We start from the raw sequence: 24871 nt of genomic DNA, 5'->3' as shown, positions 1-24871 counted from the left end.
GAGAGTGTCCTTTGTGTCAAACCACAGCTAACACATCTCTCACCTGCTCCAGAGGCCTGGAGTGACATGGACACTACGCACTCCGAACTCAAAGTACATTATGTTACACTATATACAAGAATGTATAAAGATGCGGCATCCCCTTTGGCCTGGCCACGAGTTTTCCAGCATGAAGGTATAGCAATTCAGACAATCCATCATGGAAGTTACATGCTGGAAGGGAAGACAGTCCAAGGGAATGAAATGGTTAATCCTAACCCATACTCAGAATATGGCACTGCCACCAAGGTCACAGGGTTTAACAGTCAGTTCCAGGTAACAGACAAGTCAAGTGCTTTGCTGGCTTGTAAGCCTCGAGGGTGTGGAACTCATCATTCCATCTCAGTGAAGCGAGCAAACATGGCTTTCCGCACTGCATCCTTGTATGAGTCGGCCGTGGAGACTCCATAAGAACTCCCCTTGGCTCCCAAGCCAGCTCCTCGCATGCGCACTTGAGCCTGGAAGGAAACAGGCACTTTAGCAGTGGGCATACAGTATCCTGCTCACCGCACCCACTATAGAAATCCCTATGCTGGCTGCCTGAGGGAATCTGCTACAGTGGGAAATAAGTACAATTCTTATCAGGTCAACTGTCACCTAGCAGATGTTATGAGAGAGGGGAGATGAGAGATTTGTTGCATTCCTTTAAACAACTATTGAAGTCCCCCTAGTAGATTTATTACTAGGAGGCCTGTCTCTGGGAGAGGCCCCCAAGTCCACAGATACAGCAAGAGCTACATGCTTACGTCTCACCTGTACACACAACTGACCTACTGCCAGGAAACGTGTCGTAATAGGATGAAGGAATGTGCCTCACATGTTAGCCAAGCTGCTATTCAAACAGAAACCATGGCAGACCCAGCCCAGCTAATAGAGTTAGAATGGATGTTAGAACATGTGCATGGAAGTGACCCACCTTGGAGCAGTAGAATAGGATAAGCACCTCTAGCCTTGCCCACTTCTATGTCATCTTAAAGTCAGAGAAAACTAGGATTTTGAATTATAGTAAATATGGTGAAGTGAAAACTGTTCTAGCCCTTAACTTAACCCATGACCCCAACACTGACTGCTGCACTACATACGTGCACAAGTTTACCTTCCTGTTAAGACAGCTTTTCAAAACTACATGTATGCCATCCTGTGCACACTGCTGCGGGAGAGTTTCAGGAGCCCTACTCCCACAATGGTGCAGATACTTGGTGACTGGGGAAGGGTGTCAGAGCTCGGGGTTCATGCCAGCTCAGACCTTAGTTGCAGCATATTCTGCTCCAACAGTCAGGAAAGTACTTCTTCAGGGCATCTAATTGCTGGGGACAGCCTCCACCGTAATTGGCAAAGCCAACAGATCATACAGCCAGTGCCATCTCTCCTTCTACACCATGCTTACCTCAATGGGAGCTGTGATACCCTGGCATTTCCTTCCGAGTCCTGAACCTTCCCTCCAGCCCATGGCCTGGAGCATTTTGTTGCCAATATTACTATGGTCAATGCCATCTTTGGTGGGTTGCTCATAATTCCTACACAAGAGAACAAACCGTTAGATTAAGGAAAGCTTGTTATGTACTCTAGAAAGCCACTACAGTGCCTGGCAAATACATACACTGTGCCAGCATCAAACACCTTCTTGCGCTTCGGCTCAGGGGGTTCTGGGATGCCGTATTTCTCCCGCCGTTCAGCAGCTCTGTCTCTGTATTTCATCTGCAATGAGATATATTCTTTAGGACTGAGTGCAAATGGCTGTAAGTGGGATGCCAACTCCACCAGACACCCAAAGTCAAAGAATTCCCTCTTGGCACTTTGAGACAACAAGAGCTAGGTGCTCAGAATACAATACACAGCTGCAGGTGCACCGAGTTCTGGGTGAATTGTTTAAGCCACCCTCATCTTTCACAGTCTACAATACCAAGTCCAAGCATTAGAAATGCTGCTTTTGGAGCAGGCTGAATATTAACAGGAAACACTTTTTTTCTGCACATAAATACCGAGTCTATTCAACTGGGTAGTTTTGCCAACTGAAAGGTTTGATGACTTTGCATTAGCACAGAGGTTCTCTCACATACTCCACCTGTGACATCCAAACCAGCTCTCATTTTGCATCACGACCAAAATGCAGTTTATAGTCACTCCACTAAAACTGAGGGTTGGGTTGGTTTGGTCGAAGGGCTTCCTCTTCTCCCCTCCCTAGTGCTTAAACTATGCCCTAGATGAGACACTTAATCATGGTGAGGAGCAGGACAAGCAGGATCAAGGAAACTGGCTTCTCACGATGTCTAAGCTGTGCATTCCTGGAGCAGAACATGATGGGGCATGGGGAGTAATTACATTGGGGCAAGACTAGCAGGGCAATGAGGACACAGCTACTCCCCTCCTGAGTCCTGGCAAAATAAACAGAGCACAGCAGTTGCTAAGATCTCCCACCCCCACTTCCCAGCCCACATTAGGGTCACTACCTCCAGTGTGGGAGCCCAGTCATAAAAATACTGCTGTAAGCAAAGAGTGAAAAAGCCACCCTCCCTTCCCCGATAAACAGGACTTATGAGCACCTGAGTATTCAGGTCTTATTCATTGGGAAAGCCCCCAAGCTTGTCACAAGGCAGATGCTTAGGATATTTTAGCTCCTGGTTATCCCCAGCTGGTGACATGGTACTGGAAAGAAACACCCCATCCATCACCAATGCATGTTCATCTCTGGATCCCCAGTCTTGCCACATGGCCACTGACCTCTCTCTCGCGCAGCTCCAATGCTTCAAGTTCCTGCTCTGACAGCCTAGATCTCCTGTAGATATCCATGTTTTGCTGTGTCAAAGGAAGGTTTCATAGTACATCATGTTAGTAGGATGCTCAAGGAGGCCACATGGTTGCTGTTTTAGAACAGTAACACCTTGGTGGTATACCTGACCAACAACTGTTGGTGCTTTCTGGTACAAGCAGTGCCACAGTACTTTGAACTCCACTGTAAAACATTGCAACCAAGCCCACCTCAGAAATGGAAGCTGCTCCCACAAATAGTTACCTTGTGCAGGTCAGAGAGCTGCTGGTGTCGGACCAAGGCATCTTTGTTTGGAAACTGCCTCCTACACAGCAGACAGGCCAGCTTCTTCCAGTCAGTCAGCTTCTCTTCCTCATTCTCGATTCTTTCCAGCAGGTCCTCTTCATTATCACTATCTCCACTGTAGGCAGCCACCAGGCCACGCTGGAAGGCAAGCAGGGCCACCATTAGCAAAGGGAACATTGTACAGGAAGGCAACTGCAGCAGATGGCAGGATCCTCAGTTTAAAGAGTGGGTATCACAGAAATGGGCAACAACTAAAGGAAGTGCACCTCCTCACCCGCTAACTTCCTTATAGAGTAGGGAAACAACTTCATCATCATGCAAGATCTCATGCCCTCCCCAATAGGCACAACTCTTCAAGGTAGTTCCACAGTTTAAACATCAGGGACACTATATCTAGAGCCCTGCAAATCCACGGACAATGTTTGTGGATTGGATGCGGATACAAAATTTGTATCCGCACAGGGCTCTAACCATATCTTACAAGTGGGAATGCAGCAGCCCTGGAAGAACTAATTATTCCTTCTGGCTGGTCTGCTACAACACTGACTGAAGCAGTGTTTCTCAAACTTTTGTATTGGTGACCCCTTTCACACAGCAAACCTATGAGTGTGATCCCCCCCTTATAAATTAAAAACACTTTTTTTGTATTTAACACTATTATAAATGCTGGAGGCAAAGCGGGGTTTAGGGGTAGAGGCTGACACCTCGTGACCCCCCCATGTAATAACCTTATGACCCCCCGATGGGTCACACACCCCAGTTGGAGAACCCTTGGACTAAAGTGTCTGTAGGGCTAGGACCATTACCTGAGCCTTTTATTTCTCTTGCGGAATGGATGAGACTGGGACCCTCTCACTACATTTCATCAAGGGGGAATAGCCCACTCCACCACCTATGCCTCCAACCAGATCCCTTTGCACAAAAGATCCCAGGATGACTTCAAAGCAGAACAATATCTGCTGACACTCAGATAAAAGCTGGCTGCCCTGCTCCCAGCAGCATTATCCAAAGCTGCAGCAGTATGGTAATGAACTGAATGTGTGCACACTTACTTTGAGTGGATTCTCCTCCTCTCCATTCTTTACCACCTCTGGCATGACCTGCTGTCTCTCAGACAAAGTGCCCTAGGAAAAAGAAAGACATGAGCTCTGGGCTCTGCACAGCCTGCCCTGCTCTGTAACCAGCTTCCTCCACATGACTACCTTTTTCTCGAAAAGGGCAAAGCCAGCATCTGCTGCTGCTGATTCCCTCCTTTCTTCTTCCCTGGAGCAGAGTGGCTGGAAGCTACTCTTAAAGTTCTCTTTCTGTTTGTTCAAGCTCTTTGCCCAGCGCTCCATGTCTTTAGCAATCTGAAACAGACAACAAGGACTGGGTCAGACAACCCACTTTGCACAACGATTCCTGGGATTTTGGATCTAGTCATTCCAATATCTCTACTCCCTGTAGGAGTTGACACACAGACTAACTCCGCTCTTACAGTGCTTTCCTTTAAAAGGGAATTTTCACTGTCCACAGCATGCCAGAATTACAATTTACCCTTTGCCACTTGAAAGCCTTTGAGGAATCCAGTAACCAGCTTTGACTCAAGCTACAGTGAAAGCAACAGCTTACAATTACCCCCTTAGCCCAGACACCAGCCCCTGCATGCTGCTAGTCAAAAAGACTATGGTGCTCCTGTTATGCTATAACCCCTTGGTTTTCACAAAACTTTCCAACTCCTTCCCAGTTTTCTATTATACCTACTCTGAGGTGCAGCTACCCATCCAAACGGCTCAACCCAGATGTCCCCTGCTTCCAAAAGAACCCAGAGTTTAAGAGGTTACATGTGCCCATCCAGTTCCAGAAAAGCTCTCAGATTTCCCATCCCAGCTGTGATCTGATATCTCCTCACCTGCTGAGCGGTTTTACTCTTGGGTTTCTCTTTCTTCTCCTTCCCTTCTTTGCTGGAAGGTGCACTAGTTTGCTGGTATGTTATACCCTCTGCAGCAGGCATGTAGGTCTCTTTCTCACCATCCCAGTAAAGATACTGCTGGGTTAGGGCATTGTAGTAATACTGGGAGAGAAGTGAAAAATCAGACAGTTATCCATCTGAGATGAGCTAAGTGTACAACGAACAACTGCTACTCCCCAACCAACAGGATTGTTAGATTTGAGTCAGAGAGTTTTCCACAGTATCTCAAATCTCCACAAAGTGGTCAACCAGGTGTCAGCCTGTTAAATCCTCTGCTTGCAAGCACATGCATTCTAACTAGGTAGCATTACAGGAAGAACCTTCTCCTCTACTTCACAATTTCTTTTGGGACACTCCACTAAAGCCCAGAGCTAGACAAGTTTAACCAGATTCTGCAGAGCTAGAAGTCACACCAATAGGATCTATAGTTAGAGGCCTATGCTCATATGAGTTGTTCAGGGGGAAAAAAGCAATGTGAAAAACTGCTACAGCCCTGAATCACTGTTGAGGGAGTGTGCTGCATTCACTATTTTACCCCCCTCCCAGGAATGTCAGTTTCCCTCACAGTTGATGAGGCATGAAACTAACAGACCTCAAAAATTATGATTGATGGGAAGAACTTGCATTTACCTGGGAGTTAGGATCATAATAGAGCCCTGTTATGGGATCATAATAATATCCTGAAGACTCATCGTATTGGTAGGTAGAGGTGTCAGGGACAGCTGTAAAATCAAGATGTGGCACATGATCGTTTCAGTTGAATTGAAACAGGCACCTTTTAGTTTCAGTTAAGACAACTGTGATTATAGCAATTACGAGGATAGAAAAGGCTATAAAGCACTGCCATCTCATCAACACAGATTGCATTCCCCCCAGGGATGCCTTCACTGCCAACAACATGGGAAGTTGTTTAATCTACTGCCACCCAATCACAGATGTGCTTCTGCCAACAAGAATGATTCAGCTTTGCTTACCATATTTGGTGCCAGGGACCACACCAGTTGGAGAAGCTGACTGTGCCTGGGTGCTGGTGCTAGGCTGTGCTGTTTGAGTCTGGAAAGAATTGAAACGTCATTAAGAATGTCCTTGCAGGGTCCATGGAAATCAAGCCACCAGCAACATATTACTATGCACACCAGCTGTTCTTGACCCACGTGCTCTATATTCCTTCTCTCAAAGAGAGGAATCAAAGTCAGTGTAGAAACAAAAGAGCAGCTATCTGCCATTCTAACTAAAATTTCCCAGATAGACTAATTTCAGTCTACGAAGAGATTAAAGTTTAGTAAGAAATGACTCCCCAATTTTGCTACACGCTCAGTTGCAAAGCAGCGCAGGAATGCCCCATGATCGATCCCAACCCTGCCTGCACAGAAAGTCAGTTGCAAGAGCTCTACAAAGTTCTATATTTACCGGAGAGTCAGGTGAGTTGGGCTGTTGATTATATAGCTGAGGACTCTGGGATACGACAGCTGCTGTAGTGGTGGTAACTGGAGCACCTGCCAATGTACAGTTTGTCAGTGGGTCAGTGAACTTACTGTCCTAAGAGTTCCAGGAAATACCTCATCCCAGAGTTAGAGTACAGTAACTCCTCACTTAAAGTCGTCCCGGTTAACATTATTTCGTTGCTGATCAATTAGTGAACATGCTCATTTAAAGTTGTGCAATGCTCCCTTCTAATGTCATTTGACAGCCGCCTGCTTTGTCCACTGCTTGCAGGAAGAGCAGCCTGTTGCAGCTAGCTGGTGGGGGCTTGTAACCAGGGTGGACCGGCAGCCCCATCAGCTCCCCTAAGTTCCCTGTGCTGCAGCTGCCCAGCAGGCTATCAATTGCCGGGCAGTTCAGCTGTCCCTCCCCCCACTGCCATGTGCTGCTCCTGCCCTCTGCCTTGGAGCTGCTCCCAGAGACTCCTGCTTGCTGTGCAGGGAGAGAAGGGGGGGGGTTAATGTCAGGGTGTCCCCCTCCCCCCGCTCCTGCATCCCGCTTACCCCTTCTCCATATAGAGCAGGGAGGGGACACCGATGGAAAGAGACAGAGAGCACCTGGGGCAGCAACTGCTGTCTCGACTTCCTGATCCACTTAAAAAGACAATGCACTTAAAAAGAGTGGGTCAGCTTACTTAAAGGCGCAGTGTGCATCTCTCTCCCCCACACACAAGGTGTGTGTCTGTCTCTGTCTGCTATGCTGTCCCCCCTCTCCCCCCGTGTTCGTGCTGCCTTGTGTGAGAGGCTACATTAACAACGTGTTAACCCTTGAGGGGTCAGCCGAGTGTTAGTTCATCATTTAGCAGCAAGGCATTCCCTGGGAAATATCCCTCCTTCCACCCTTTAACTTCACCACCTCAACCAAGCTTCACAATCATCAGAGCTGTGAACAGTATTAAATTGTATTGTGGAAGTTCGGAAAAGAGCAGACATCTTAGTTTTCCAGAAAGAGCAAGAGTCAGGCTAACTCTAACAGCTAATAATAACGCGAGACTTCCAAGCAGGGCCTGGGTGAGTGGAAACGAACTGTAAGAGATGCTGTTTTTTGACCTTGTGTTAGATAAGAATAGAACACAGACTGTAGCAGAAAATTGTTGAGAAAAGTAAGATATCAGGAAGGAATATGTATAAACAAAATGCAGTTGTTGATCATTACTGTATGTAACAAAAGGTATAAATGCTTGCCCTCATTATTTATCTTTTGGGAGACCTACCATTGTGGACTCTTCCCCTTGCAATATTGCTTGAGAATAAACTGCCTCTGACATGTTGCAACCAACCTCAGAGTGAGGACTCGTTTTTCTCCCACAGTATACTGTGTGTATATCTATATAATATATAGTTTGTCTGGTGAAAAAAATTTCCCTGGAACCTAACCCCCCCCCCCCCATTTACATTAATTCTTATGGGGGAAATTGGATTAGCTTAAAGTCGCATTTTTCAGGAACATAACTACAACATTAAGTGAGGAGTTACTGTAATTCCACTTACTGAAGTGTGTATCAGCTCCCATTATCACCTCCAATAGTCCCCTTGGGCAAGAGCATTCAGAGAATTGTCACAGCTAATGGGTATATACTCGAACATAAGCTAGTTCATTTATAAGCCGACCCCCCCCACCCCCCCAAGATGGATAAGTAAAAATGGAGAATTTTTATAACCCATTCATAAGCTGACCCTACAATTCAGGGGTCAGCAAACTTTGGCTCCCAGGCCATCAGGATAAGCTGCTGGTGGGCCGAGATGGTTTGTTTACCTCGAGTGTCCGCAGGCACGGAGGTAAATCTAAGTAAACAAAGTGTCCCGGTGCGCTACCTGCTTACCCTGACAGGCCAGGACAACAACTGGTGGGGAAAGCCAGAAGCAGAGAGACTCTAGCCCCACCTCTTCCCTTCTGGCTGTGCTGCCTCTCCTTGCTCCCTCTGTTGGGGTGAGGGGCTGTGTCCCACCTCTCCCTCTCTCTACCCGCTCATAAGCCGATCCCCTTCTCTGGTGCTTCCCTTTTTTACTACATACATTCGGCTTATGAACGAGTATATACGGTAATTCAATCTACATAGACTGGGAAATACTTTTTTTTTTACAGAAGGAGATATGAACAGACTCTCTGGGAATGGAAGAGTTAATACAGCATGGTCAATACATGCAGGATCTTTCTTGGCATGAATGTCAAACATTTACTATGCTAGAAGGCAGCCACCTTGCCTACATCCAACAGTAATTCCTGGTAAACAACAGCTGCCAGCATCAAAGATTAGGCTGGAGCAGCTTAGGTGTGGCTTTGAGACAAATGCAGATCTGAGTTCTAAAGGGGAGTCCATAGCTGCCTTCCATTTTAAATGAGTTGAAACCATGCTCCCTACATGCTCCATCTTGAGCAGACCTTGGCCAACCTGGTTTGCTGGAGATCAGAGACTCCTTTATTTCAAATGGCAGAATCAGCTAGAACTGCTGATGCTAAATGGGATTCACTTGATTCTGCAGAGATTAATACTGCTACACAACTCGCATCCCAAAAAAAGAGCTACTCGGAAACAAAGAAGATATTACCTGATATAATAGATGCTTCTGTGTCCAACGCTCCAGCTTGACTCTGGTAGTACTGCTGGTAGTCTTGCGAGTACTGTGAAGGGAAGCACAAAGTAAGCATCCGGTTGAGCAGACTTTTGCTCAGACAACGAGTAAACACTGCTAACAGCATTAACCAACATTACCCACCTGCGCATACTGGGTATAACCATCTTGCCCTGGCTGGAGGTAGCTGTAGTCAATGGTGCCTCCTTCTCCGCTATGAGGCTGCAAATTCCAGCAGAGAGTTTTATCAGAGACAAGTCAGTTCCTGTATTTCACTGTTTCTAAAATGTGCTAATACTGTATCCAAGCCAACAAGCTTGCTAGCTGTTGTGACCATTCTCTTCCTTAGTACTCTGCTCTGTATCTCCATTTACCCAAGTCAGGAATATTAAATTGTCACTAGTGGGACTAAGCATTCTCTAGTTTCATTTCAGCAAAAGCAATGCGCTAGTGTATGGAAGCCTCCCTCCCCCCTACCCCCAAATCCTACCTGGGTGGATGACCACTGAGCTGCAGCGATGGCTGTGCTTGCCACAGAGAAGGCGCTGACCCGGTTACCATCTGGGAGAAGCAAATCTCTGAAACCAGGAAGATCAAGTCACATGAACGAACAAGTGATGCTTTCTCTCAGGCAGCCTCCATGCAGGAAATCTCCCTGTATTCTATAGTTCCAAGGGGATTCACTGACAATGCTACATGTGGATCTCAAAAGACACCTACAAACACCCTCTCAGATGTCCCAGCCAGCTAAAGTGCAGCCTGGCAAATTTGAGGAAATGGGATAGTTATTCTGAGGCTCACTACTGTGCAATCCAGAAAAACTGAACAGAAATTATTTTGGGGAAATAATTCTGCATCTCTTAAAAAATCAGTGGCAATGACAGGGGCTTGAAAATGCAGATGAGGAATACGCAGCCGGAGTTGATGATCATATTTTCGCTTCATGTGAAATGATGATGGACAAGCAACAGCAGACACTGGTTAGGCGAGCAGAGACATTTCCCAAAGAGAATGTTGTACTAACAGCAGAGGCCATGATGACACCTGCAAGTCTGAGGCCTTGTCTATAAAACAGGCGAGGCGTACACACTACAAAGCTACTTTTGGCGGCAAAACTCTCCTGTTTTGCCAACAAAATAAAACCACCTCAACGAGAGCCATAAAGCTTTTTGTGGCAAAGTTAAAGGGACAAAGCATCAGTGTAGAGACTGCTGTTTGTTTTGATGACATCACTGGCTTCCATCAGTATCCCACAATGCCTGCTGTGCCTGCTCTGCTCACTGTTTTGATCTTTGCTGCCCTACATGCATACGCCCCTCCCCTTTCAAAGCTCCGGAAGTATCAGACAGCTGAGAATGCTAACCTGGAATGCTCCTGTTCTGCCCCGCACTAGGAACATGGAGTATGTGTGGTGGTGGGGGGTTGGGGGGGGGGCGGTTGGAGAGGAACTGCTGTGCTCCTTTGACATTCCTCAGCAGGGAGAGCTCACAGAGCTGCTCAGGATGCCGCTCCTGGCAGCTGAGGAGGCTGTGGGAGAATTTGGAGGGAATTATAGAACCATAGGCAGGCAGGCAGAGGGCTGCTTTGGGAGAGACTGCTGTGCCTGCCCCCTCTTCAGTTAAAAAAGCGGCTGACAATCTACTAGGATGCCCCTGGAACGATGGGATTGAGAAACCTGTATCACGTGATGCTGTACCTACACCATGAGGTACTACATATCCTTCCCAAAGCACCCTGCAGCCAGTTGTACAGTGGGATAACTACCCACAGTGCACTGCTCTCTGTGTTGATGTCAGAGCTGTTTGTGTGGATGCACTCTGCCAACACAAGGAGCTAGTGTGGACATACAACAGCATTTTTAATTAACACGCTTTAATTAAAGCAGCATAACTTTTGCCGACAAAACTTTGTGGTGTAGACAAGGCCAAAATAGAGTTAGGAAAAGTCAAGCGCTTATAACTCACTTTCTGGCACTCTTTGCAAAATCAACACCAATTGTTTTGCCATCAATTTTCAATGGTGGCTGAAGACTTTGTAAAATCTGCAACAATTGAGATGCATCCTAAAAAGAGAAAATACCTCTGAGTACAGTACAAGCTACCAACTGAAAAAGCAAGGTATTGTTGAAATGAAAATTCAGTAGTGTTCATCCCAAGTAAGTATCAAAAGTGCCAACCCCTAAGGAAAAGATGGATAAATTACATGCAATTGCACATGCTATTCGCAAGTGGCTAAGAATAAAAACATTTCCCCACTCCCCTCATACTACAAGGGTAGATTTCGTGCTCTTGAGAGACGACAGCACTGATCAAAACCATGGTCTGTGGACAAGCTCTGAAAGACTCCCAGATGCAGGTTTGTCAATGTACCTTCCTCCTGATCTGCAAAACCTCTGGCTCTTCAATTCTCAATTGGCCAAAATGGTCTGTGAAATGAGGTCCACAGGGAACTTATCTGAGACTAAACTACCTGTTTTCAGTAGCCATGATCAGGATTCAAACCTAGTCTACAGAAACTAGAGCACAGATCCTACCCTCTAATAGCAAAAAGCTTTCTTTTCCCCTGTATGTATGTTTCATTTAAGGATCTCTAGGTGCTTTTTCACCACCATGAGGATAATGAAGAAATAGGCGAACGGTTAAGTGATACACTCACTGTTACAGTGAACCAGGGCAGACCAGGAAATAGCAGCCAAGGTCCTAATTCCTCGCTTCAGCCACTAGCCCACGTTGGCAATGCACTTCTCACAAGGTTCTTTCATATTTTTAAATCAAAGTGCATTAAACGCTCACCATTGCAGAAGACAGCTGCACAAATGCAAAGCCCCGATTCTGTTGGGTCTGCTTGTCTTTGATAAGGCGAATGTTATTGACTGCCAGCGAAGCATATGGAGACAGTGCGGTCATGATGGAATCCACTACTGTGTGGGGAGCTATGTTTCGTAGAATGATGGCTGAGGAAGAAAGAGACAAAGTGTTACAACAGTTATAGTCATAAATGCTCCTCACAGTACTTTTAGTTATTATGAAACCAATGATTGTTGGAAGATCCCTCAGCATTAGACCTTAAATAGCAAAAAGAAATGACTATTTTTAAAGAAAATTTAAGAGAAATCTCTTATCTGGAAAGAGAAGGAGGGTAATTTTTCCACCCAAAGTTTTATGCCACATGCAGATAGAACCTGCCTACACACATCATTGAATTTCTCCTATAAGTCATACCCAATGAACATGCGTCATGGAGCATGCTACACTGAACAACCTGCACTGAAAAGGGAACAGGAAGTGGGTCCCAAATACATGGTACAACACAGACACTAGAGAGGATTTTCAGCTAGATCATTCTGTCTAACACATGAAGTCAAACAAAAAGCAGAGAGACTAACTTACTATCACAGTAGTAATCCACAGACTGAACAGCTTCTGCTGATCCAGGTGGTACTTCCTGTTCTGAATCTTCACGGGAAAGAGGAATAAATTGCTGTTAATCATACAGCATGGATCTCTCACTCAAAGTTAAAACAGACTCAATGAGCCAGCCTAGGACCTGTGATCCCATTTAGTTTCCAACTGCGACAGGAAATAGTCCACGTAACAAAACGTGCTCAAAAAGCTGAAAGTGACTTACCAAATTTATCTGCTCCACAGCGGAAGCATTTTAACCTTCTCCTGAAGTTGTAAAGGCAGCACTACGGGACAAAACAATCGTACTGAGATTTTACAGGGTTCATACCCTATCTGGCACGCTATGAAATGTCCGTATGATGTACTGTACATCTTCGTTACGATGCTATAGTCAGAGACCGAACATGCCAGATTAGATTTAAGATGTATCACGGCTGCTATGCCACAAAGTATTAGAACAAAGGCAGTTAACAGGTGATTCTGCCTTAAATTAAATTACTCGGGTATTTGATAGCCTCCGGTCTAAAATCCCAGCCATGTAAAATATCCATGTACTACTATTACAGGCTCATAACTGTCACGCTAAGCCATCCCTCTCTGGTAAGCCACAATGTGCTACTGTTGCTTACTTCCTGATTAACGAGACATGGTCTAATTTGCCATGGAGTTTTGGCAGCTTGGTCTTGGGCAGCCCAATCTCCACTGCAGATTGCAGCATGCATAGGTAAATGAGAGACAGCAAGCACTGGTTGGTACAACCCAGGTCTCCATGTGGTTAACTTGTATAACTGCTAGAGAGAGCTGAGAACAACTTTTCTCTAAGAGGCGAGAACTAAGCTAGAGTGACGTAAAGCTTGTCTGGAATCATCCCATCTCAGCACTGCTGCGGGTAAACAACAGACAAAGCATTCTGAGTTTCAAAGATTGCTCCACTGAGCTCCACAGAGTGATCAGAATGGTTCTTTGGGGCACAAACATGTTGCAACAGAAAGATCTGAAAGTTAAGTTTCTCCATTAAAAGCTGGCATTTGAGCCGAGCCTAGCCTGCTGAAGGCAGGCATCTTGCTGCGAAGTAGCATCAGAGTAGCTCCCATATGGGTGGGGTCAATGAAGCCTGGCCTGCAGATTACCATTTTAAGACTTGGTTATTTACACAAGTGTCACAGAAAGTTAAATCAGAATTAAAGAGACTGGAAACAGATTTACTATAACTGCTGCTTAGACTGATGGGCTACCACCACCAGCACATCAGATTTAGTTTAATGACCTATGTCTTAAATACATTATTTAAACTGCATGCTATTTGCCATGAAACTTGGAACACAAAATAAATATGGATGGAAGCTTTCTTTAGTGCCATGAAATGCCATTCTGCCAAACGTGTGACCCTAGAGGCTGCTCAGTTACAGCATCCTGCCTGTGGGCCAGAGATCTAGTCATGCTCACATCCCCTTTAAATAGTGTTTTATTAAAATGGGGGTACAAGGCTGGGAAGCAATATGGACAGAGCAATCTGTTTTTGTTCTTGCTGGGTCATTTCCACTTTGGGCTCAGCAAAGAACATGAGAGTATTTACTACTGAGTAGTAATTCAGCACTGGATTAGGGTGGTCATATCCTACATTAGCACTCAACATCTACTATAGCAGAGAAATTCAGCTGACAAATTCTTAAATCTGATGAGCTAATGGGACTCTCATCTGACATCTCCTCGATCCTATGCCAAGATCCTCAACCGAAAATCCTAAATCAAAATTGGATGCCTTTCTGAAAGATACACTCCAGTTCAGCCACAGGTTACCTGACTCAATGCAACAATTGCTGAGGTGAAAATCCATGGCCTGAATTATGAAGGTCACTTCTGGCCACAATCTATGAATTGCTGTCCATGTCACTTCAGGTCTCTCTTGACTGAGCATCTCCCTTTCATTTGATCTATGTTTTGTTTTATTTGGCCCCAGAGATGGCACATTTTAATCTTATTTTGTTCCTTAGTATCATCTGATCTCTCAGGAATTGGCAACATCTGCAAGGTTAACATACCTCTTTTCCCATATCATTAACAGTGGTAAACAGAACAGAACCCCAATGTTGATTAGAACTCTTTGCAGAAACCATGAATCTTACCTTGTTACAAAGCCAGTCTTCAAATTTAGGCCTTGGGTTGCTGTAGTGCATCGCAATCTGCTTCCCCTGAATCACCAGTTTTTTCTGCAAGAAAAGCAGGTTTAAGTTATTCCCGTATCAAGGCACACGTGTCCATTTTCCCATGCCAGAGCACACTTCGGAGGAATCAGTGCTCCTGAATTAAATGGACAACATATGGGGAGGATGTGGAGGACCAACCACCGCCACCTACGCTCTGCCCATCCAATCCTGCAGGGAGGAGGACGTGGGCAGTAAGAGAATGGGATGTGGAATAAAGGTAAACGGAATCAGGGAGTGTTGACCAAGCTGCCAAATACTAAACGCTGACATGGAACAAGGAAGTGTCTCAAAGGAGACAGAGTCCTAAACCTGCTGCATTCAGTATCGCCAGATTTTAGGAGTTTCTTGCACCCAAGTATTTCTACTTCTGGTATACCACTGAGCAGCTTTTTAACCGTGTCTTTACTGCTTCACTTCTGACCCTACTCCAAACACCTACAGCTTTAAATAATAGCATTTTGAATTTTTTCCCCCCCTCAAGTGCTCTCTTCAGGATGTGTCCCTTTGAAAATACAGTAATTTCTCCCAAAGGCACCCTGCTTAGACTTCTTAGAAGTTGGATTATAAATGCCATCAACTGAAACATAGCTCAAAACAGATGCCTTTGACTAATGCACCAGTTCATGTGAAAGCCTGTGTAAGAGGTTTGTGTTCTTCATTCAAACAGCCAGGAACTCTCTTCAAAATGAGTAACTAGACTGCGAGTAAAGTTCTCCAAGGAGTAAGAAGAGATCATACTGCTTTCATCAGTGTCCTCTCAGTCAAGAGTGTGACATTACAAAGGGGCTGGGAGTTTTAATCTATTTCAGCAGCCAAGGTTCTGAGCTTCAATCATTCCTGAACCCTATATACACAGAGTGCTCTTTCAAAGTATGGCGATTTACAGGCTTACAACTTAACAGTTAATTCAGCTGCCTCTTTAAGTATGGCAGGGAACATGTGTTGAGGTAGCATGGGCCAAACCCCAGACATTTTATTCAACTGAAGAACTTTTTTTTTTTTTTTTTAAATGAGGGTTAAGCTTTATTATAGAGGCACTAAAGAAACATCAGAACCAGCCTTTTTGGTAACACGATCTGACAGATCTAGGGTGTAGCACATGAACAGGGCTCTCAAGTTCTATACTGCGAGACAGGAGAAAGCTAATCTTGCCCTATGGGCAGAAGGGAGGATTGGAGGGCCCAGTACTTGCTGGATATGCACATATATGAAACAAAGATGCTGGCATTTTTACAATACATCATCTCTTCATCTAACGGTCAGCAGCAAGGCCACTGGGGAGTCTCTACTACTTTTTTCCCTACTGCTAGGGTGGCTCTGGTTCTTTCGGAGTGAATTTGGATTGTATCCGTCTCAATAAATTATACATTAACACAGCTTTGTATACATTAAAACTGGGGTGATTTTTTAATTTTTTTTTTTGGCTAATGTTAATTTCTTGCCACCAGTAGTTCTGGTGCATATGTGGCAAGCAAGAGACATTATGTCAGGAAACTATGACTTGAACGTTTTGTTGCTATGGAAGAGGGCTATGGTATGAAATGCATGACACTCTAGGAGGCTGCATGTTGCAATTTCTGATTACTGACACAAGAAGTCTCAAAATCCAACATGAATTTAATTTTCTTAAGTGTTAAAAATAAAGGACTATAACATTAAGTGTGCCTCCCTTTTAACTTTAATGGTTTTCTAACCACACAAACAGAGCTCTCATTATATTGTGACTCAATGTGAGGAGAGCAATTTGATGAATTTTGCTGCAAGGACTGATAACCAATATCAAAATGGAGCAGAACTAAATATTTCCATTCATGGGTAGTGTAATAGGAAAACCTCATTGTAAAATGGAATGAACTTTTAACAGAGGATCTATTCTGGTTTTCAGCTCCTATTATTCTCAGGAAAGAGGTCAGAAACACACAATGTCACTTTGAGAGAACTTCTAGATGCCTTTAGCAGGTCTCATGATTTGAATGGACTCCAATAAGGAGTTCCCGCACTAGAGAGGGAGCTAAGGTCTGTCCGTTTACAATCAAATGTCAATGCTTTCATGGCTAGTACCAGTGATGCAGATATTCAACGTTACTACTGCACTCCTTTTGAAAGGTACTTTGTATGGCAACGGTGATATGGGAAATGTCAGGTGGAAATAAAGAAAGATGTTTCAGAAGACTGGTCTGGGTAAGAGTTTTAAGAACCAATTAGACCTGTACTATATAATTAAAACACCAGCACACAATTAAAGCAGTGGTTTATGCCTATTTGTCTAACAGGGGGTGGTTCAGCATAGCCAATTATTTTTCTCCTAATACTATCCTTGTTCCACTGTTACAAATTTTAATATATACAAAGCCTTTATTCTTTTAAGTCACTGTTTTGGAACAAACCACTCCTTCCACCTTTTGTTTATTCCTCTTTTTTTTTTTTTAAACTGTACAGACTTGTTCCATTTTCAGGAATATCTAGACTTGGTGAGTGAAGCAACCTGATTGGCTTCCATCCAGCTGGTAGCATCTTGAAAGTGATAAAACTCCACGAAGGCGAAACCACGGCTTACACCTAGAGACAGCATTCAGATATAGACGGGATACTTGTGTTAGTCAGTTCCTTTAAAACAGGTGAATCTCTCTCCAACTGCTTCATTACGTCATGATAAAGCAGCTTTACAAATGCGACGTCAACTGCTGGGATCTGCTTATTTTGCCATGGCAAGGAACCAAGCTGCCTTAACTGGCTACATTTTGCTTGATTTGAATCCACGTTTAAAGGTAACCATGCAACAGACTACATAACTGTCAAATGGGTTTACGCTAGTGTTACTTACCCATACCTTTTAACAAAAACCCCTGAAGACAGACTTCTTTTACAGTGTTCTTCAGCTATCTAAAAGCTATCAAAAGGCCACATTCCTTAGCCATGGCAAACCTTTTATTTTTATTTTGTGTGCTTGCAGATTTGGGGTAATTCTGGATGTTCTTGTGTGTCTGGGGGTGAGGGGAGAGGAAAATGGCACCGACAGCCAGATTAGAGCACTCACCTGTCTTTCTTTTCATCAGCCTCACGTCTGCAGGCTGAGGGCCTTCGAAGGACTCAATAAGCTCTCGAATCTGTATGGAGTTTAGTCATAACAGACAGTTAAAGATTCAAATCTTGACAAATATCCTTTTTATCACTGTGAACTAATTTGCAGCCTTCCACCCCAAATATTTACTCTGAATGAGAATCACTGTGTAAAATCACATTTGTGAATTTACTTTACACTGAATTGAGAGAAAAGTACCACCTCCCTGTGTAGGAAGTAATACTTACTGCACCCAACCAGTGCTCCCCTTATTTGTATTTAAGTAGTGCCTAGGAGCTCCAGTCATGGACTAGGACTCCATGGTGCCAAGTGCTGTACAAGCAAGATGCCTGTCTCTGCCTCCAAGAGTTTGCAATCCAAGATATAACCTACAGTACTCTTGTCTGCAAAATCGCTAGACCTGTCTCCCTTCCTCTCAAACCAAGAAGACTGAAGGGTATTTATATAAACACTGATCTTGCCTTGCAGCCCCCCCCTTTTTGACCTACTCTCTCCACATTCTCTCAAGGGGAGGAAGGGATCTGTGCAGAATACTAACTTCAAAGAACAAGGCTAACAGGTTAATAAGGCACCATTTCCTCAACTGTACTGAACCTGCTTAAAGCTCCAGAGGTGCCCAACGAGAAAGATGAAAAAAGGGAAAAGCATCAGATTAGTAAGAAGTTTCCCAGAAGGGTGAAGAAAAAGGTCACTATTGGCAGAAATGTTAGAAAACTGATTAAAAGCAGATAAAAGAAATCCTGACATGGCACAAAATGAAGATCTGCAACAGCTCAAAAAGACCCGTCAGTACAGGGAAACCCAAAGGCGGATCTGATCAACAAAGCACGAAGACAGTACATGGCCATCTTGTAGCTTTGCAAGTCAAACTGACCTATGGTTGACTATTGTTGACAGTGGCGTCTTTTGGAGCCGACTTTTACATACAACATGTCAAAGAAAAATTAAACAAACAAAGATAGCCATTGCAACTGTCTTCCCTAACCACAAAGGAAAGGCTGCAAATTTGTATAGCAGTAGTTGTTGCATTTTGGAAAGTGCAAACTCAAAACAAAATATGACTAACTGGTACATAATTAAAAGCCCTACTTACACATTAAAGATTTGTTAAAATTCTGGTCCTAAATGACAACATTATTCAAAGAAACTACACTACAGTCATTTTAGCAGTTAGCAGGCAAATCAATATTTAAAAACTGTTCAAGTAATACAGCTCAGCTAAATCCATTTAAATGCCTCAGAACAAGTAGCAATTTTACACACCATTTATGCCTGATACTCAGGATTTCAATAAAATAATCAAACAAATAAAAACATATACTGAAATTTTATAAAATGAATTGTTGAGTTTGGATTTGAGTATATGTATGCTTTGTACGAAACAACCACTGCAGCATCAGACTAGTGAATGAAAATCAGAAAATAAACTGGGCTGGCTAGTCACTACTTTCCTAGCTAAGTGAAATGTAAAAATTTAAATTGTAAAAGTGGCCAAAAAAAATATTGGTTTTAATAATCCAGAGAGACATTATTAGAACAGACACTTCAGAATTACAGATGTAGTCTGGTTAAAAATCAAATATGAACAGCTCTGCTTTTGTGGGTTTGGTATTATTTTAACAGGCATTAGGATTAGATTATTTTGGTTACCCGGCCAATCTGGCAGAAACAGAAGAGATAAAACAACACTGAAAACTACTTCCGAAAACTATTGGAATTTGCATGAACACTGTAAAGGCTCAAGAGTTATCAAAAAATCTAGCTACTAAACCCACTTGTACTCCGTCAGCATTATGGCAGCCATTTTACCACTCCAACAGCTGTGCTGACAGATTATGCTGGTGCAGAGATGTTTTAACAGGCTGAAAAGCTAAGTAAATTGGTGTAAAACAGCCAACTACATTATCTTTGGCCTCCATCAAAACAGGAAAATAAATCCATATTTGTCCCTGGAAAAATCTATGTTAGTTACATTTACGGAAAAGTAAATAAAGAAAAATAAGCAGAATTAGCACTGTAAGTAGTTACTTAATAGCATCTTTTCTGTGCCTTAGCCAGGGATGGCTACTAACCACATGCGAAAGGCTTATTTTTAGATTGTTCTATTTTAAAGAGGCACATATGGCGTTAGCTGACCCACTTATTTAATATAAAACAGCTACAGTTTAAACTCCTTCAAAAATCCAAGGTTAATAATGGAAATATTAACCAGCCCTTCGAGATAGGATTATCTTTGCAACCTTCAGGAAAGAGGCAGTGATAAATTGTATCTTTAATAAGGCGTAAATAAGGCTAAGTTTATGTCATGGAAGTCACTTGACCTCCTTGACATTCTCTGCTTCAGCCCCAGGGGCTGCTGGACTCTGGAGTGGGGGGGGGCCTGCAAGATTCCATTAACAGGTGACAGACTCCTGAGAGGCCCTCAGGGCTCCAGCAAAGGGTGACAGCCTTGCGCAGGGGAAGAGGGGGCATCTCAGGCGAGCCGCTGGGGGTGTCCCTTTTTCTCTTTGGGAAATATGGTTACCCTGCAGCTCCCAGTACTGTGGGCGGAGGGGGAACCCCACAGCTCCCAGCCACCAGGGTGGCAGAAGAAACAGTGGAGCCACAACAGCAGAAGTCACAGACAGATCACAGCTTCCGTGAATTTTTGTTTATTGCCTGTGACTTACTAAAAATAACCATGACAAAATCTTAGCGTTAGACATAAGTAAACCAAACCAATTTGGAACTCTTGGTAGGGTAAGCAAAGCCATTTTCTTTGGATACTTACATCGTTTTCTGTAACAGTGATAGGAAGGCCACGCAACATGATGGTCTTGCTTTCTTTCTCATCATTAATGTCATTCCTGTAGTCATGCTCTCCATAGTCACCATCAGAATGGTACCCATCTTCTGATTTATCGCTATTCCGTCTCTCACGCTCCCTCTCCCTATCCCTCTGGTGAGTGAATACCCAGATTAGCAAACTATTGCTAATGGAGACAGCTTATCACCAACATGGAAAAAGAAATCTTAACAAGACCGGAACAAGCTCCAGCAGATCTGGAGCTTTAATTTGCAACCAGACAGTAATTCCAAAGAAATAGTAAGAGATGTATCTTAAGTAACCAGTGAAGTTCCATTCCTGAGGAGAGTGGGTCTTACACTACTAATAAAAACTGTACTGGAAACCTTAGGGATGCTCTGAAGTGGCTGTTTAAAACCAGATTTGGATTCTATCACCTCATAATACCTTCTCCATAAAAGTGAAGGTATCAGTTCTGCCAGGAAATTAAGAATAAAGAATGTGTTAATATATTTAGGGTTACAAATTTTGAAGAAATTGGATTACTACAGACAAGTGTCAAGATCGATACCAGAAGTTCACCAGTACAAAAGTTTGAGATCCCTTTCACATAACAAGCCTCTGAGTGTGTCCCCCTTATACATTAAAAACACTTTTTATATAGTTAACACCATTATAAATGCTGGATGCAAAGCGGGGCTTGGGATGGAGGCTGACAGCTCGCGACCCCCCATGTAATAACCTTGTGAACCCGACCCCCAGTTTGAGAACCCTCGATCTATACTATGCTGATGACTATGTTATCAGAACGCTATTACAAAATTCACTCACAGCCTGAGTGAATGCAAACGTTTTCCACTTACCTCAGGGCTATCATAGTCCCGGCTGTCATAGTCCCGGCTGTCATAGTCCCGGCTGTCATCATATCTCTCACACCTGCGCTCCTCACTCGATCTCTTGTAATCAGAATCCCTTCGCCTGCTTCTAGAGTCCCGATCCTCCCGATCCTCTCTATCTATGATAGAGCCGTACCTTCCACTTCGTTCAGTCCTACTCACACTGTAAAAGGGAGGTTTGTTCAGTTTGAGAATTCTCTCTCAGGGAAAAGAAGTAATTCAGGGAAATGCCATGGTTCAGTTTACTTTCAATACCATAGCATCTGTGTCAGTTCAGGAAATTCTAGCATTTTCAGTTCAAAATTAGCTAAATAAGCTACAACACTGCAAAAAATGAATCGACTACCACCCACTCCTCCATTTTGTAGCATGTCATTCAATAACACAATAGTCAAATAGGTCTGGAGAATACACTAGTGTACACGTTATGTGGAAGTGCACTAGTGTGTAAATTGAAGAACGTGTGTAACAAAATATACAGATGAGAAATGCATTGACAGAGATAGAATCATAGAATATCAGGGTTGGAAGGGACCTCAGGAGGTCATCTAGTCCAACCCCCTGCTCAAAGCAGGACCAATTAAATCATCCCAGCCAGGCCTTTGTCAAGCCTGACCTTAAAAACCTCTAAGGAAGGAGATTCCACCCCCTCCCTAGGTAACCCATTCCAGTGCTTCACCACCCTCCTAGTGAAAAACTTTTTCCTAATATCCAACCTAAACTTCCCCCACTGCAACTTGAGACCATTACTCCTTGTTCTGTCATCTGCTACCACTGAGAACAGTCTAGATCCATCCTCTTTAGAACCCCCTTTCAGGTAGTTGAAAGCAGCTATCAAATCCCCCCTCATTCTTCTTTTCTGCAGACTAAATAATCCCAGTTCCCTCAGCCTCTCCTCATAAGTCATGTGCTCCAGCCCCGTAATCATTTTTGTTGCCCTCCGCTGAACTCTTTCCAATTTTTCCACGTCCTCCTTGCAGTGTGGGGCCCAAAACTGGACACAGTACTCCAGATAAGGCCTCACCAATGCTGAATAGAGGGGAATGATCACATCCCTCAATCTGCTGGCAATGCTCCTACTTATACAGCCCAAAATGTTGTTAGCCTTCTTGGCAACAAGGGCACACTGTTGACTCATATCCAGCTTCTCGTCCACTGTAACCCCTAGGTCCTTTTCTGCAGAACTGCTGCCTAGCCACTCGGTCCCTAGTCTGTAGCAGTGCATGGGATTCTTCCGTCCTAAGTGCAGGACTCTGCACTTGTCCTTGTTGAGTTATTAGGCAACCTAACAGGTCTCTTCCATACAACTATGATAACCTCTGCTTTGCTATTTTTCTAATCCAAAATCCAAAAATACATTCAAGTTAAGGTTTTTAGTAGAAAACAAATTTATCAGATTAAAAAGTGATAATTGGATATAAACCAGTCACATCAACTGGAGACTACTTTTCAAATACAAGAGTTGATACTATTTTTATTACTCCCTTCACAGAGACGAGCAAGTTCGCCGCCAGTGAATTATTTTGGTGGCACTGATTGCTTCTCCAGAGCTGTTTTCCTCCAACCCACATGTACAGGGAATGTGGAGGGTCCACATCACCTGTCATTTTAAGCAATAGTGGCTAAACTATTGTACTAAGTGGAAGGTGTTTTCTTTTTCCAATTCCTAATTAATCAAAGCATGCTGCTGCTTGCTACTAAGAATATTCTCAAAAGGGTTTATTGATTTGAAAACTTAAGACACCCTGATGATTCCTTAAGACTACTGGATCCAGTTATTGAGCTGTTTTCACCACTAATCCTGCCCCATAATGTGCTCCTCTAGGACCCCTACCACATATAAATAAAGGTTACTATAGTGTCACCTTCTCCAGCACCAGTAGCTAGTTGGTTTTTTTTAAACACCGCTAGAGATTTCCTTCCTAATAGCCCATATAGAAGAAGCCAATGCCAAACTAGTACCCATTTAACAGATATTTCTGTTAACAGGCTTCTCTCCTTTTGAGGGAGTGATTTTCTTTGCTTTAGATTGTAATAAAATTCTCACTGGCTTGTGACCTGCCCCCTCTCGTGACCCCCTGGGGGCTGAGGCACACTACCCTATAACAAGTGCATTTCTCTACGTAGTGGCGTGAGAATAAGTCCTGCTTAAGCCCTAAACAGAGCAAAAGGGTGGCCATGGGCTGCCCCATAAACTAGCGGATTTGGATCTCGCTCAACCATCCGTGTGCTCGCGGGGATGTGCCCGGCTCGGGGAGATGTCAGTGGCCTAGGCGGCTGCTCGGCAGCACACAGTGCCTGCCATCCGCGGCCCCACATCCAGAGCGAAGAGGGAGAGCTCATCGGGCACGGCCAGGCGATCGCTCTCCTGTGCGGGAGGCGCGGGCGCTACCTACCGTTTATCGGAGCCCATGGTCCCACGGGCAGCTTGCCTCCCAGCCCGGCACACAGACGATCAGCCTGAAGGACAAAGAAGAGCAAGCGTCAGACCGCGCGCACGGGAGCGCGTATGGAGGGCACGCGTGGTTGACAAGCGCGCTCAGGAGCGGCGCGCGAGACAGGGGGGGGGGGGGCCCCCGGGACCCGGGCCGGGCGGGGGGGGGGGGGGGGGGGGGGGGGGGGGGGGTAAGGGGCGCTACAAACTAGCGCGCGGGACTGGGGTCGGAGCATGGGAGCTTCGGGAAACACGCGGGTCAAGGCCAGCGCTGGCCAAGGGAGCCCCTACCCAGGCAGTGATGGGGGACGATGGGGACTCTCAGGGCCAGGCCACTCTCACTTACCGACCTGCGAGCTCCGCCGACGCTTCTCTGCCGCTCCGTAAAATGGCGCCCAGGAAGCTCACCGTCTCCTGCCCACAATGCCCCGCGCCGGCCGCCTGGAAGCTTCCAGCGGCCGCGCGTGCGCAGCCCCTCTCAGCCGCACGGCATGCTGGGGACTGTCGTGCGGGACCCCGGCCGCATCCTCCTGCTGTTTCTGGAGGCTCCCCGGGGAGACCCCTTCGCAGCCGAGTCCAAAGAGTGGGCGGGCCCCAGCCTGTCCCCCGCGCCCCCCCCCAGCTCCCTGCGTCCCCCACACCAGGCTGGCCACTGGGTGGCAACCAACAGATTCCGAGGCGCCCCGGAAGGCTAGAGCTGGCTACCCAACCAGTGCTTGATTTGTGCCAAGGCCGAGCCCCGGGCTTGGCAGGTCCCAGCCCAGCACTTCTGGCTTGGCGCATCTGTTATGGATGTAAAAATATTGCTTGAGCCTGGTCCCTCTTCCATTACACATTAAGACCGAAGCTCGCAGGGTGAGGACCACCCGCGACCCTGCTGGGCTGGGCACTGCGAGAGCAGCAGTCAGTGAGGGGAGAGGGCAGGAAACTGCAGCCCGGTGTGAGCTCGATGTAGGGGCGATC

General features: G+C 45.0%; 1 protein-coding gene across 1 annotated transcript; it reads right to left on the bottom strand.

The window, feature by feature from the left end:
- Positions 1 to 23962, bottom strand: RBM5 (RNA binding motif protein 5). Its single transcript, XM_029912657.1, has 24 exons — positions 23871 to 23962; positions 21442 to 21637; positions 20564 to 20731; positions 17749 to 17818; positions 17197 to 17270; positions 14631 to 14714; positions 12728 to 12788; positions 12490 to 12555; positions 11893 to 12053; positions 11065 to 11162; positions 9591 to 9678; positions 9245 to 9322; positions 9077 to 9149; positions 6456 to 6541; positions 6020 to 6098; positions 5676 to 5767; positions 4986 to 5147; positions 4297 to 4443; positions 4147 to 4218; positions 3053 to 3232; positions 2761 to 2835; positions 1640 to 1737; positions 1427 to 1556; positions 1 to 497 (listed from the first exon to the last, which is right to left on the bottom strand). Exons 1-24 carry the CDS (start codon positions 23885 to 23887, stop codon positions 372 to 374), a joined length of 2481 nt encoding a protein of 826 aa, XP_029768517.1. The 5' UTR covers positions 23888 to 23962; the 3' UTR covers positions 1 to 371.
- Positions 23963 to 24871: the final 909 nt, after the last annotated feature.

This window comes from Terrapene carolina, unplaced genomic scaffold, assembly GCF_002925995.2.
Source record: "Terrapene carolina triunguis isolate 2854851 unplaced genomic scaffold, T_m_triunguis-2.0 Scaffold235, whole genome shotgun sequence".
NCBI classification, from domain to species: Eukaryota; Metazoa; Chordata; order Testudines; family Emydidae; genus Terrapene; species Terrapene triunguis.
The sequence above is the reverse complement of the archived record's forward strand: the minus strand, read 5'-3'. Positions and strand labels throughout refer to the sequence as shown.

Coding starts and splice junctions, on each gene's coding strand:
- RBM5 (XM_029912657.1), bottom strand. Junction 1,738..2,760: donor TGGAGCTGCGCGAGAGAGAG/GTCAGTGGCCAT, acceptor ATCTCATTGCAG/ATGAAATACAGAGACAGAGC. Junction 1,557..1,639: donor GTGTTTGATGCTGGCACAGT/GTATGTATTTGC, acceptor TCTCTTGTGTAG/GAATTATGAGCAACCCACCA.